Source organism: Juglans microcarpa x Juglans regia, chromosome 8D (assembly GCF_004785595.1).
Source record: "Juglans microcarpa x Juglans regia isolate MS1-56 chromosome 8D, Jm3101_v1.0, whole genome shotgun sequence".
NCBI classification, from domain to species: domain Eukaryota; kingdom Viridiplantae; phylum Streptophyta; class Magnoliopsida; order Fagales; family Juglandaceae; genus Juglans; species Juglans microcarpa x Juglans regia.
Genome location: NC_054608.1, coordinates 19,194,977 through 19,210,894, shown reverse-complemented (window position 1 = coordinate 19,210,894; position 15,918 = coordinate 19,194,977). Strand labels below are relative to the sequence as shown.

The 15,918-nt window shown below is 35.6% G+C and overlaps 1 protein-coding gene across 1 annotated transcript in view; it reads left to right on the top strand.

Moving 5' to 3' along the window:
• Positions 1-3,659: 3,659 nt before the first annotated feature.
• LOC121241881 (testis-expressed protein 2-like) overlaps positions 3,660-15,918 on the top strand; it is a 28,020-nt gene continuing 15,761 nt past the window's right edge. Inside the window, exons 1-6 of the mRNA XM_041139744.1 lie at positions 3,660-4,207; positions 4,957-5,189; positions 7,902-8,568; positions 9,062-9,413; positions 9,638-9,732; positions 9,875-10,069. Of these exons, the coding sequence (XP_040995678.1) occupies positions 3,995-4,207; positions 4,957-5,189; positions 7,902-8,568; positions 9,062-9,413; positions 9,638-9,732; positions 9,875-10,069 (1,755 nt within the window). The 5' untranslated portion in view covers positions 3,660-3,994. The remainder of the gene's footprint in view (positions 4,208-4,956; positions 5,190-7,901; positions 8,569-9,061; positions 9,414-9,637; positions 9,733-9,874; positions 10,070-15,918) is intronic.

The following is a 15,918-nucleotide window of genomic DNA, read 5'->3' as shown; positions in this document are numbered from 1 at the left end:
CAATCAAAAGTCTGTACAGAATACAGTCCATACATCCAACCTGTCTATCTTTGTGTAGTATTGAAGCTTTAGAGTTACATAATTCTCAAGTTATGACTATTGATCATATGATGTAACAGTCATGCCCAATATTAATATGGTTAGAATGTGAATAATTTTAATCGGGTCTAAATTAGATTTAATGAGTCATTTTAGATAAGCCTGCAGCAAGTAATAATTTATTGAAAATGATTAAGAAACTTTAATTAGGCCATGAGCCCAAAAGGTTATTTTAAGGCTCATTGAGTTTTTAGATAATAATTTTGAATAATATTAATGAGCCAATATTTTGGAAAGCTCGATTGAGATTTATCGGATAATTTTGAAAGGCGACAGATTCAAAATTTATCATAGTGGATTATGAAATTTTATTGAACTCAAAAATTGAGTGAAAGCCTATTTAATATTTGTGAAGCGAGTGAGCCCATATTCAATCGTATTAGGCCGATGAATTTATTTAGGTTTTATTTGAATTCAGAAATGAGTTAAGATAATTTAGATGATTTGAATAAAATATTATTAGAATATTATTTTTAATGTTATTATTATTATTTTAGAATTTAAAAAAATTAAATTTTTTATTATATTTTATATGAGAATGTGAGAAATTAAAAAAATTATAATAATTAAATAAAATAAATTGATGTAAATTTCGAATTCAAATGGAGCCGAATGGTCAAAGTATTGATCGGACAGCTTGAACTTATTTTGGACTCAGACCTGGCCTATTGGAAATTACAAACAAGTCCAAAACTATGATTAGACACGTTAAATGGCCCAATCCGTTTTCTAACCCCCAAAGTGACCATTCAAACTCCACAAATATACCGAACTCTCAACCCAAGAAATAGGCCGAACCCGTGTCCGCCACGCCGAACTCTCAACCCGCGGTATGCGGGTTGGAGCGCGGGTTTCTCCAACATCATATTTCGGATTTCCATGCTTCAAGACAAAGGCGCTTTTCGAGGAGAAATGAACATTAATAGCAACTATTGGTTATTGATAAATGATATTTGCGGTAATAAATATCCATCTTGCCTATTTTATTTAAAAAAGGTGAGTAGACATATAATAATAGACCTTATTTTTTTTTAAAGAGAATATACAAAATTTATAGATTCTAAAACTGTATCTAAATCATTATGATTATACTTTTTTCCATTATCAATGAATAATGATATATACATATAATTTCTCGAGCTTTAGTTTTTATAATTCTTTTTACAATTCTATTTTTAAAAAAACGTAATTATATTTTTTGAATTTAAATAAATTTGAAAACTCAATATACAAAAAATTTATATTAATTTTGATGAAATAAAACTATTAAATCGATTGTTCCTAAAAGGAAAATGCTAGTCCTCCCGCATGGGGCTTCTTCTAGGATTTGTTTTTTAATTTTTTTGTACTTAATGATTTTTTTAATAATGTTGTAATTTTTTTAAAAAAAAATTTAAAAATATTAAAAAATATATGTAAAAAAAAATATAAATAAAATGTACTAGCGAATGCCCAGCTGTGGCCGTAGAGCCACCCTTCCTTAAATAAATTACAAAGTAAATATATTCATATCATTAGTCTTTAAGAAACCATGAGTAGCGTGCTATTTGGGTAGGAGAGGAGAAAATTGCAAATTGCAAAGCGTTTGTTGGAAAGGAAGTTTCCGGGTTCGTGGAAAGTAGGGACTACCTGCGTTGATTTGATGAGACACGAGACATGTATTGTAGTATTTTGTTTTATTTTAATTTTTTTTAAAGAGTATTTTGTTTTTTACAATCAGGTACCATGTGCTCTTGTCTGGATCCAAATTTCTCGCTCTCAAAGACCATATTTTCCCATTTTCTGATCAAGGAAGTAATTGAGTATTACCTAAATACAATTTTTTTAAAAAATAGTGAAATTTATTATTAAAAAATTAATTTTTTTATTTATGTAGATCATGTATTTATTCATTTTCATTTAAAAAATTATGTGACGATTATGTACTCTATAACTACAAATATCATTTCTTTTTTTTGCCCGTGACAAATGGTATTTACTTAAGTAAATTTATGCATTTTCTTTAAAAAAATAGATAAATATAACGTTTGAATAAAAAAATTAATATTTTAATAATAGACCATATTTTTTTTTTTATAAATTGTATGATACCTGCATACTCTAAAAATGTATTTAATATTACTCTTTACATGCTCATTCATCTTATTTGAATTTGAAATGACAGATTTAAATTAGATTATTAAAAATCATTTAAACTCCAATTTTTGAAAATTAAGAAAAATTGTTCAAATTTCGAACTTTAAGTATCCGTTTGTAAATATAACTGTTCTCAAGTATTCTCAAGTATTCTTAAGATATTTTTTTTTGAAACATTACCTAAACACGAAATACTTTCAATTTCAAATTTTTAATATTTTCATCTAACCATTACATAATTATTACTACTTTCACAAATTCTCAAATAAAAAAAATACTACTTTTAAAAAATTATATTTAAACAATTTTTTAAATTTATAATATATTTATTTAACATTTTCTCTCTCATTTTTCAAAACCTAATAAAACATTTTAACTCAACTACTTTACTATTATTCATTGATATACTGAGATATTTTAAGTATTCAAACTTCCTAAAATTTAGATCCAAAGATGAAGATTTTTTATGTTATTTTATAATTTTGTAATTGTTAAGCGGTAAATGTTTACAGATATTGTTAAAAAAATGTTTTATGTAAAAATATCTTTCTTGACTGAAACTTTAAGATATAGTGTAAAAAAAAATAGACGCACAAAAATATCGCAATATTTATAATTGTCAAAATAAATTTTTAAACACCATTGAATGCCAATAAATATTATGATAGTTAGTCCATGTATCTCTCATTCAAGCATAATTGTAAATTTTTAGGTTAGATTTGAATATTAAATTGAAATGAGATAAGTTAAAATAAAAGTTAAATAAAATATTATTAAAATATTATATTTTAATATTATTATTATTTTAAAATTTTAAAAAAATTAAATTATTTATTATAAAAATTTATAAAAATTATAATAATAAAATAAGATTGATTAAATTCCAACTTAAGCTTATTCAATATTTGGAAGGCTTTAGAAGACTTTTTAAAGAGAGGTGCAATACATTATTCCTTTCATCAACGTCCTTTCACCATTTTTTAAACTGATATTAAATAATTATCTATTATCTATTATTATTATTTATTTATCACTCAGCCATTTTAAGAAAATGATAAAAAATAGTAAAATAACGGTGATTAAAATCGTTTTGAATAATAAAATAATTTATAAATAGTAGTGAGATTATTAGTTAAAATTAAATAAGATGAAATAATTTTTAGCTCGTTTGGATACAGAAATTATCTTACCTCACCTCATCTTATCTTATCACTACAACTTTATCAAATTTTTACATAAAATATAATAAATAATTTAAAATTTTTAAATTTAAAAATAATAATAGTATTAAAAATTAAATTTTTAATTTTTAATTTTAAATCATTTCATTTTATTTCAGTCTTCAAATCCCACCAAAGAAAATTTTGCATTTTTTTTTAATTACTTTTTAACGGACGAGTCGGCGCGGCAGCTGATACAATGCCGGCTGTTGTTCTTACTGTTCCTAATTCAGAACTTAACAGTCTACACATGTAGACGCGTTTTCTTGCGGGCTCTCATTCAGTATTCTCTTCTAACTCGCTCAAAAAGAAAAAACTTCGGGAGAAAGCTCTGAAAGTACAGGGCAGAAGCAGAACCTGATTCTTTATTACCTCCATTATAATATTATTCCCCTCCACAAACGTCATTGTTGAATATAAAGGCTTCATATTCCCAATACCCATAATTCTCTATGGCTTCTTCTTCTTTATCTAATCGGTCGGATTGACCACAGGCAAGGGTTTTTCTTTGGGGTTTTGTGTGGTGCCATCAAATCCAAATGATGTTCCTGTTTTTGTTGCTTGTTTTTGTTATTGGGTTTGGAGTTGGGGCGCTGACGATTGTGGGCGCGGAAGCGGTGGGAGTGTATTTCATCATCGAATGGTTGAATCAGAAGACCAAACAAAATGAAGCCCAGATAGCATCACGATCGCAAGAGTCTTCCCAGGACCTTGATCCCAGTCAATCTCTCGATTTCGCTTACAACAAGCAGGTGCATTGTTAATTATTATTATTTAAATATGTTCATTAATCTCCTGCTTATCAAAAAAAGAAAAGAAAAGAAAAAAATGTTCATGAATCTCCTGGTACCGAGATTTCATTAGTCTTTTATTTTATTTTTTTGCTTTAGTATTTTGTTAGTTTCTTTCCTTTATAAGATGGTGAGTTGAAGAAACCCTTAACGGTACTTTGGGAACTACGTGTGGCCAATGATTTTGATGTTCTAAATGAAATGGTTGGCTAAAGAAAACCCGGACAAAGTTCTCCTTCAAACTAACTCATCTATGAAAATAACAGCATTCTTTGAGCATGTGATAACTGACAAGAACATGTTTGTTTTCAAAATTCGAAGTTAAAAACGTGTTTCAGCTTAGAGGAAGACTGTAAAAAAATGAAAAGAAAGCAAAGAAAGAAACTAATGGTTGGGATTTCTTCATTTAACAATCACCAAGAAAATAGGTTGCTTTGGAACATTATGATGCTCTTTGCAACATTAATTGAAATAACTGCATGGACATATCATTAATTCATGTGATACCATTGCAATTGATATGCTTATTTAACTCTCTTTGGTTCATACCACTGCATTATTGGGTATTATTCGTTAGTAACATACATTTTGATAATCGTTTTTGTGCATCTCTGAGAGGGCAATTGTTCATCACGCAAGATTCCTACTAGTCTTTGTTAGTCTGTTATATTTTTTAATCTCTGTTTTCCTGGATCGGCTTTGTATGTTAGGGGGTAGTATGGTTGTTAGAATCAGAAAAGATTCCAAAAAATTGGCTGGACAAAGGACCAAAGGAGCAAAAGAGAAAGAATGATTTCTTGGAGGTTTCCCCAGTCAAAAAGCATGCAAAAATCAAGGACCAAAAGCTTATTCTGGCCGAATCAGATGGTTCCAACACAGTTATTGAGCTTAAGGGCTGCATGATTGAAGCTGTTTCAGCAACAAGCGTATCTTCACGAAAATGGTAATGCGGTCTTTGCTGGACCTCTTCTGTTGGGTGCTCTTATAGTTGGCATAGTATCTGTTGACTTTTTTGAGAATCTACTTCACAGTAATTCTAATTTCTCAATTACTCTTGCTTGGTGTGAATCATTTGGTTTTTACGATTTAGAGGATTGGGTTTCAAACACTCTTTGCTCCTCCAATTGTGTGAGACGATATTTTTTTTTATTAATTTATAAGAATTTTATTGATGAGAGATAGACATAGCCCTTATGAGACAATATTTGAACAAACCCCAACTAGAGAAGAGATTCTCCTGTTTGGATAGTGAAAGTGTTTCATTTCATCTCATCTTATCATTATAACTTTTCTAAATTTTCACAAAATATAATAAACAATTCAACTTTTTCAAATCCCAAAACAATAATAATATTAAAAAAATAATATCCTAACAATATTTTATTTAACTTTTAACTTTCATCTAAACTTATCTCATCTCATCTCACTATCCAAACCTCACTTTAATCTTCTTGCTACATTTTGTCCTCTTTAATAGCCCCACTAGCTGCATCCCTTGGCATTGGAAACATGCAGCTTCTTCAGAGTTCTAGAATGGCAACCCACGGCAGCTGCTGAATCCCAATGTCATGTACAGCATGCATTTTCAATACTTGTTAACTGGAAGTTGTCTCTTTGGGATTATTGAGTAACAGACCCCCTTATCAAACCTCTTGAATCCAGAGCTGCTATGTGCAACATATTATTGGATCATTAGTTACTTGGTTTCTCCTCCTCTGTGTTTTGATAGCCTTTAATGGGCCCATAGTAAAATGTAACTTCTTTTCCCAGAGCTGTAACCTGCCACAAGTTTTCTAACAATAGAGTTCCAAAATTGTGTTGATGGTTCTAAGTATGGGGTTGTTTCTTCCTTGTAAGTGTAAATGAAGATTCATTGGTGTAGAGATACAATTGGAGGAAAGTTTGATCTTGATTCGCCAAAATTACTTAGACCAATGATGAAGATAGTAAGGTCTATAACATATTTTTCTTTTCTGAAACTTTTGGCTAAAGGTTTTTGAGTTTTGCAATGTTAAGAATATTTGTAATGCATTGACTTCAAGTATCATTAGCTATGTATCATGATATTCCTTGTATTCTGGTTGTTTTTCAGCTGCTTGCACTGATCACATAAAAATTGAAGCCGTATTTTTCTTTTTTATTCTTCCAGGAACTAATTTTATTTTTTAGATCAAGGTCAGGATCATCAATTAATCAACCCCTTAAAAATCGTCCTAGGGTAATTACACTTTGTACTTCAGAACAATGACTCTTTTTACAATGTCATTGTTCAATTGTTTTTTTTTTTTTTTACTTACCAAAAAAAAAAAAAAAAAAAAAAAAAAAAAAAAAAAAAAAAAAAAAGACTCTTTTTACAATGTGCACACTAAACTATGAAAGGCTGCATTTTCAGCCTAAATTACCAGTAAGTTTCAACGCTCACCCTTTGTTAAGATTATTTTACAACCTATTTTTCGTTCATCTTACTAGTCAAATCATAACCGAGGGTACGCACCAAAGCATATTGGTAGTTTTTTTTTTTTTTTTTTTTTGATGAGTAAGATAAAATTTTATTAAAACGTCAATAGGCATTTCCCAAGTTCACAGGTAGTATACAAAAGAGAACACCTATTACAAGTTAGGAGCTAGAAAATGATACAAGAAAATCATGAAGACTAGAACTGTTGATTACAATGACAGAAGCCCAAAGAAATAAGGTGTGAAAAATCAAATTTCTAAGCTCATTAAAAGAGCACTCCTTATCGTCAAAGCTCCAATCATTCCTCTCAAGCCAAATGCACCTGGTGAGGCATAAAGGAATCATTCTCCATATAGCTGCAAACTGTAGGTTGCCCTGAAGGCCTTTCCAACATGCAAAAAGATCCTGCACCCTCCTAAGGACCACCCACGTTAGTCCGGTCCTGCTAAAGGTCTCATCCCATAGCTCCCTTGCCACCTCACAGTGTAAGTAATAATTGATCAACTGCTTTAGGGTACTCATTACAACTTTTCGTAGTTTAGGTTTCAGATTGCAAAAGCGGTGGTAGATTGGGGGGGGGGGGGGGTTGTAATGTATAATTTTCCAATTTTCTAATGCCTTTGGATTAAATCAGAAATTTAATTAATTTTGAAGTTTGTACTTGTCCCAAAAGTTGAATTTTCGTAGTTACAAATCTTATGATGTATGTGTATGTTTCAAATAAGGATGCAAATTCACTTATAAAAAAAGGATGCAAATTCTTGATTGCATCCATAAGGTCAGAGAAAGGAGTAGTTTCTGTACTCACTTTACAAATCATTCTACTGCGATACTTATCGTGTTTCATAAAGCTATCCATTTCATTAATAGTATTTATTATCCAATCATGTGACTGATAATAAATGTAATTTACCACCCCTAAGTGTTGGCTCAAGTTTTTCAGGTCTTATTGGAGAGGCTCACCGTGAATGCTTTTTGATATACATTTTGTCTATCTATGCATGAGACTAGGAGGATGTTTGCTTTACACCCTGCTGATTTACATTACCCTTGTTTGGTCTTTATTGACTGTGCTTATATATATATATATATCTTTACTGACTGTTAGGTTTTCATGTGTCCTCTGTATTACAACTTAAAAAGTTGTAACTTGTCATTAAATTTTTGTTCTTATTCATTTTCTTATGGGAATAATAGGGCCAAAAGGTTTCCTTTAAAACTGGAAAGCAAGACTTCGATAATTAACAATGGAAGTAAAATTCTTTACATTTATCTTGAGACTTCCTGTGAGAAAGAATCATGGTGTAAGGCTCTCCGTCTAGCATCATGTGATAAGAAAGAAAGAGTTGACTGGTTTGCCAAGCTGCATGAAGGGTTCCACAATTACCTGACAACCTTAAATCCGGGATATCCTTCATTTACGAAACCCTCGATGGGGTTCTGTGCTGAGCCAGCAGATCAGACAAGTAGGTCTGATGGAACTTCCTCAAAGGTTCGCTTACTTTGGAAGAAAATTGCAAAGAAGACTTCTAGGGTTGGTTTAGAAAATAGGTCAAGTTGGGCTCAATTATCAGGCCTGGCAGAGAGAAAGTCAAATGAGAAAACTCGTATATTTCAAGAGTCAGAATCAGCCTCTGCCTCAATGAAGAGATCTAAGAGTGAAGAAAATTTGGTTCAACAATCGGCATCAACATTTTCTCATTCTGGAAGCCAGAGTCATACTTCCGTCATCTCAGATGTAGATTCCAATGATAGGCTTGGCAATGATGAGGGCACACTCTGTTGGAACTTGTTAATTTCTCGTCTCTTTTTTGATGTGAAAAACAATGCCGAGATTAAAAGATCTATACAAGCACGGGTTCAGGTTTATTCTCTTCTTTGTATAAGATTTTGTTTTATATTTTTGTATGCACAAGTGCAGCACATGCTGTTGTGGGGAAAGGTAGAGATGGTATTATTTCATTGCTATTCTTATTCCCAATTTAGCACTTACAAATTAGTTCTCTCGAAGATTCCTTTTACTAAGGGAGGCACAGGAAAAAAAAAGGGCTTTGTTTGGACATTTTTCATCTAATTTTTTTCTTCTAAATTTGAACTACAAATTACACTAACTTTCATGGGCTGGGGCATCTGAGGTGGATTTAATAGACTCACCAGATTGAACCACATCTGTGCATCTTGAGGTTGGAAGTGTATTGAATGGGAGAAAGAATCTTAAATGCCAAGATTTTGATATATTTGTATAGATACAAATAGGGAAATTTCTTACCATCATAATGTATAATCTCGTCTCCTAGAAAACAGAGACAGCATTTATTAATATGATTGTTTTTGTTTTCTGCTATTTTGTGTTATAGAGAACACTGTCCAGTACGAGAACCCCTAGCTACATAGGTGAACTCATCTGTACTGACATTGATCCTGGGAGTCTCCCACCTTACATTCATGGTGCGAGGATTCTTCCAATGGACATGAATGAGGTATGGGCATTCGAAGTTGACATTGAATATTCTGGTGGTGTGGTTTTAGACATTGAAACAAGACTGGAAGTTCGTGAACTAGATTTCCAGAAGGGCATAGTGGATTCAGTTCCAGGATCAAGCTCTGTTGGAGAAATCCCATCAGATCTTCTTGAGGATTTTGAGTATTTTGGAAGGCAGTTAAATCCTACTGGAGGTATAACCGATGCACCAGAGAGTAAGGAGAAAGGTGATTCTAATACTGATTGATATTGCACTATTTATTTATTTTACTTTTGTCCATAGCTTTATGTACTGCTCCTTATACCACATCAACTCCCAGTTCTCACAAAAATTTGATAAGATATTAAGGAAATCATAAACTTGGTGATCAGCAACAGTATTTCACAGTAAGCTGGTTTGAAATATTTATGATATATGATGCTAATTTGAATTTCATCTATTCTGTTACAGATGGTTTAGAAAGCTGCAAGAACACTACATCAGCATCAACTTATGGTTCCAGGTGGAAGTCCATCCTTAATTCCATTGTCAAACAGGTTTCACAGGTTTGTAGACATCTCTCAGCATTTATGTGTTTCCGTCCTCCCACCCCCACCCTGTTTTCTTATCACCACATTGCACAGGTGCATGTGCATGCCCAGAAATGTTTTTACTCTTCTTAATCCAACTGATTATTTCTCATTAAAGGTGCCTCTGTCTTTGACCATAAGGGTAGCATCCCTTCGAGGAACACTGCAGTTACATATAAAGCCACCTCCTTCTGATCAGCTATGGTTTGCTTTCACATCCATGCCTGATATAGGTTTTAACTTGGAGTCTACTGTAGGGGAACACAAGATAACTAGTGGACATGTTGCTTCTTTTCTGATCAGTCGGCTTAAGGTATGGAGACTTGTTTATTACGTGCTAATATCCATCCTTTAATTTGGAAGTAATAATATGCATCTTTAGTGTTGTGTCCATTACTTTTATTGACAATGTTATAAAGAAAATCCTAGATGAAGGCATTACATCTTTTAACTTCGTACTCGAATATACCTATAAAAAAACACTTGTTAATTGAATATTTTTGTTGATACATGGAGGATGTGTTTTGGGAAAAGTATACATTGCAACTCTAAACTACAAGGATTTTGCACTTTGTATCCCAAACTAACAAGATTGACACACTAGAGCCGGAAGTGCAGTGATGTATGCAGCTGAGGCATCCTAACAGCCGGAAGTGCAGTGATGTATGCAGCTGAGGCATCCTAACAGACCGGTAGACTTGAACCTTGTTCCTACATGACCCGATCCATTCGATCAGGCACTCGCCATCTATTTTCATTGTTCAACTCTTTGACAACACGAAAAACCATTGTTCCACTCTTTGACAACATGAAAAAACCAAAAGCCTCTGCCCTTCCATCCCTTGGATAGATAGAGAGGGAGGGCAGGGCAGAGGCCTTTGGTATCCCCTCCAGTCAAGAATTGGGGCCTCACAATCACTAGCCAATATGCTTTTCTCTCATGCCTTTCTTCCTTCATGGTTCGATATTTTGGTGTCCTAGGCGTAGAGGAACCACATCAATCCATCCCGAACTTGGTGGTTAAACTCCATTGCAGTGACGATACTGTAGGGGAGGTACTGCGGAAAAATAGCTTGACGCCAGGATGATAAAAAGAAAAAGCTTAATGCCTCTCATTCTTATTACTTTTCAATATGAAAAAGAAAAAAAATGAAAAATGAAAAGGTCGTCTTATTCAAAACCCCAATTATGAAACCCTTTCTCTCCCACTTCACGCCTCGGAAGGTACCGTTCTTTTAGAGAGAGAGGCGCTTTCACATCTTCTTAACCCTTGTCCAATTCAAACCATTAAGATCAATGAAAAATATGTGATGTGGCACAATTTTGATGTGTAGATCATAATGGATGGTGCAAATTTTCAATTTTTTGTAATAAAGGAAAGGAAAAGGTTTGGCCAAGCCAGCTGAAGTCAACCCTACTTGTTTCAATGTGGCGGGTTAAACTAGGTACCGGGTCTTCTTCGTTTCAAGTGGGTTTGACTTTGGTTAATCTCCAGGGGGTGCTACTAGGGACTATACAGAACAAGTCGTCAGCCCTCCTAGAGTCTCCAAGTAGTGTTTTGCTCAGTGTCTTCTCCAGAAAGGGAGAAAGGCATTGAAAACTCTCGAGATTTACCTCTTTGTATTGTTGGTGATGGTGTCTTGGGTTGTTTTGGTGTTGTTGACGCACAAAAGTTGCCAACCCAACCCTTGGATGGTGTTTCAGGTTTTCTTCTTGTTGTTTAAGCACATAAGTCAATGACCCAACCCTTGGATGGAGTTTTGAGGCGGGGTGGTGTTTTGGAGATTGAATATGCTGAGGAGTTGGATGGCTCGTTGCGGAGCCTTCTTCTGAGAAAGGAGATGTTTTGGAGCAGGTTCCTCTGTTTTTTTTTTGGGGGGGGGGGGGGTGACAAGTTGTATGAGGACATGCAAATGGTGCTTAGCAATGGGGATTGTGATGGAACTTGTGATCACCAAGACAGAGATTAGATTGGTTTCGATCTAGTACCTTTATGTTCACTGCCTCTGCAATTTAGCATGGCGAGTCCCCTTTCAGATTGGGTACTCCAGAAAGTTAAGATTCAAGTATGTGTGGGCACTTCATGTGAAGGTTTTGAAGAACAATTTCGAGCATTGCTTATAGCTATTGAGTCGGAACATTCCTTAACTACAAAATCAGCCTAAAAAAAGGATATAGGAGTTAAAGAGACTTGCATGTAAAATAAACTATGATGTGAGAGAGGGAAGTGCAAGTTGAGGTAAATCCAAGGGTAGGGCTTCAAATTTACTATTGAGGCCCAAGATCCTTTTTTGGAATCTATTGAGCTAAACGATCTCAACAAGTGCCTCTGTATAAAGAATTTACTTTGCCTTTGGAAATTTGATAGTGTGCTAAGGAAACTAAACTGAGATGGGTTGATAGTGGTGTCATTAGAAGTTTGTGGGCTGAGCTTTTCTTGCTTCTAAGGGGTCTTTGTGGTGGTGTTTTTGTGACGTGGTATACGAGGGAAATGGAGAACTTCGAGGAGTGCATTGGGGAGAATTTGGCGGCATGCCTTTTCAAAAATGTGGAGGATGGATTTGAGTGGGCTTTTGTAGGAACATATGGACCAAACTCGGATGGTACAAGGAGACTTGTGAGAGACCGGGGGATCTGCCCAGGTGCATTTGAGGGGATTTCAATGTTACTTGATTTCCTTGTGAGATACTGGGGGAGCATTGTGTAACCCAAGCGATGGCGGACTACTCCGAGTTCATTTTTTGAGTTGGATCTCCTTGATTTACCCCTAGCGTGGGTGCATACACGTGGTCCAATAATCAGGCTTGGTCTCAATTGGATATATTCTTGGTATCACCTTCTTGGGAGGCTCATTTCTTGGAGGTGTATTAGAAGAGGTTACCTCAGATTAGTTCAGATCATTTTCCATTCTTTTGGATTGTGATGACATTCATGGGGGTCCAAGATACTTTAAGTTTGAAAACATGTGGCTTAAAATTGAGAGTTTTGTGGATTTGGTGAGACAATGGTAGTCATCTCACCAGCTTTAGGGCACCCTGGATTTTGTAAGAAAGATGACTAAGGCTAGAGCTCCTGAGAATTACAAGAAGTTTACTAAGGAGTTGGTCCTCAGCTATGCCAGCACTCATTGGCTTGTGAATATATAGTGGAGGAGTGCTCATTCTTGGAGGGAAAGACAGAGTTTTGCAAGACGTATTGCAATGGTGCCAAGGCACTGTTTGCTCCCCGGCGTTCTAACGATTTTGGATGCTTCTTAGAAGTTACAGACTATGGTGGTAGTGGACGTTGAGGTCTTCTAGCTATCTCGGCAGGCATGGAAGGAAGGGGGTGGAACAACATTTTCATGGAGATGAAGCATGTTCTGTCCATGCATATCCAGGCAAACAAGACACTAGTTTTGGCTCCAAAATTGGATAGAACAACAGATCAAGGGAAGGAGACGGGGAAGCAGGTTCAGTCTTATGCAGAGGTTGGGATGGGTGGTGCAGGGAAATGGGCAGCAGTGTTGGGTGGTATGGGTCACCTCTCAGTGTTACAACCAAAAGAAAATGACAAAAAGGGACATGCAGAGAGCACCACTGTAGCAGAGAAGGTTGGTCGAGGCACTATACTAGAAATAGGGGGAGGAGGTTTGTACTATGTTGGCGCAGCAAAAGGTGTGTTGCCGAGGTCTTTTTTTTTTTTTTTTTTTTGGTTTGAAAGAGAAATTTGGTTTACTGAAGAAGGCAGTGGAAGAACATATTCGTAAAGTGGATATGAGCTTGGTCCTGGGCTAAGGCCAACAAAACACGGGTATCTCTAAAGGATTGGTTAGAAATGGGTTGGCCTGGAATGGGCCTACACCCCTCAGGCTTGATAAAGGAAAAGGGAAAGTTAAAAGAAAAAAGAAGATGGGTATGGGTTAGACGTGTCTAACTAGTGCAACCAAAATGAAATGGAGGCTAAAACATGGGTCTTCTTTTGAAAAGGGCTCTATGTCCAATCCTGGGTCAGCAGCGACGCTGGTACAACGCTGACCAGGGTTTGTTGCGCCGACAAAGTTTGGGCTTGTTTCTGGCAACATTTGCGATAGAGAACCTGCGTCGGTAACAATTGCAATTGACGCTACGCATATGGGGCTATCGACGTGACACTGTGAACCATCGGGAGGGCCATTGAGCTGTCGGGTGACACAAATTTGTGCGCTGGAGGTTTCTGGGTCACCTCTCACGACCACTGCAGCAACGGTGACGTCTCTGGTGTTGTAAATCTTACTCCATTCCAAGAAGCTTGTAGACAAGGGGGATGGAAATGGTGTTGGGAGGTCTTGAACACTGTTGGATGCCACAAAAAGTTGTGTTGGCGACTTCAGTGTTGACGACCGACCTTCGCGTCATGCAAGTCATTGTATCGACGCTGGAAAATCTCTGTTGCAGAAAAAGATCTGCTTGATGAAATTGGGAGGGCGAATTTAGTGGGGGAGGATGAAACAGATGGAACTCTTATTTTATTTGAGCCCACTAAAGGAGGGGATGACGCAGGGAGGGGCAGAATTTCTATTGAGGGGGAAGAACCTATTCCTTTAAACTCGTTTCATCCCAGTGTATCAGATTGGGTCATTCAGAAAGCTATGGAGATTAAGCCTTGTGTAGGGATTACATGTGAGGGTTTTGAAGATGAATTTATGGCATTACTCACAACTAGCTGGATATGCACAATCCAAATATGATCAATCCTTTAATTTGCCTAAAAAAAGAGAGAACTCAAGCAACTTATGTGGGCCATGAACGATGATGGTGGGGAGAAGAGTTCTAACTGGGGGTGTCTCAAGGGGAGGGGTAAGATGGTTGCTTTATGAAGCCAAAAATAATATCATAGAATATAAGGGGGCTGAACGAGTTTAATAAAAGGCTCCAAGTTAGAAACTTAAATTGTCAATGGAAGAGTGATATTATTTGCTTACAGGAATTGGAATTCATCACAAGGGAATTAGTTCAGAGTTTATGGAGAGGTTAGCATGTAGGGTGGTCGTACTTGCCATAGAAAGGAGCATTTGGTGGCATCCTAATTATATTTGATAAAAGGGTGGTGGAATGAGTGGAGGAATGTGTGGGTGAGTTCACTGTGGCTTGTTCTTTTATGAATGTAGAAGACGGTTTCCAATGGGCATTCACTGGAATTTATGGCCCTAATGTTGATTCGGAGAGAAGGTCATTGTGGGAAGAATTGGCGAGGCTTCTTAGTTGGTGGGAGCTACCAAGCTGTATAGGGTTGACTTCAATGTAACTCGCTTCTCGAATGAAATATTGGGTGTGTCCCACATCACTCTCGCCATGAGGGAGTTTTCTAATTTCTTTTTAGAAAAGGAGCTTATGGATATTCCACTAACTGGAGGTACATTTACTTGGTCCAACAACTAACAATTCCTATCTTGGTCGAGGATTGATAGGTTTTTATTAACTCTTGACTAGGAGTTACATTATCCGGACGTAACACAAAGGAGATTACCTAGGTTATGCTCTGATTACTTCCCCATCATCTTGGACTATGGAGGCATCCAAGGGGGTAGAAGGTATATTAAATTGGAGAATGTGGCTGAAAGCTAACGATTTTGTAAATAGGGTTAGACAATGGTGGTCTTCTTACAATTTCCAAAGCTCTCAAAGCTTCACAATGACAAGAAAGTTAAAAGCGTTGAAATAGTATCCGAAGTAATGGAATGAACAAGTTTTTGGCGATGTGATGCAACAGAGGTGCTCCCTTTTGGAGGAGCTACAGAGTTTGGAGGGGGAAGAGGTGGCAAGAACTCTGAGGCCTCGTTTGGATAGTGAAACTGTCTCGTCTCGTCTCATCTCATCTCATCATTACAACTTTCTCAAATTCTCATACAAAATATAATAAATAATTCAATTTTTTCAAATCTCAAAATAATAATAATATTAAAAAAATAATATTCTAACAATATTTTATTCAACTTTCATCTAAAACCATCTCATCTCACTATATAAACCGCACCTAATCTATAAGAGAACCACCAAGAGCCAGGTAGTCTTAGTGAAAGACTAACATTGCTGTAGGAGATCTTTTGGCGACAAAAATCAAGGGCATTATGGCTCAGAGGAGACAAGTGCATGAAGTTCTTCCATAGGGTGGCTAATTCTCATAGGAGGAATGACGCTATTG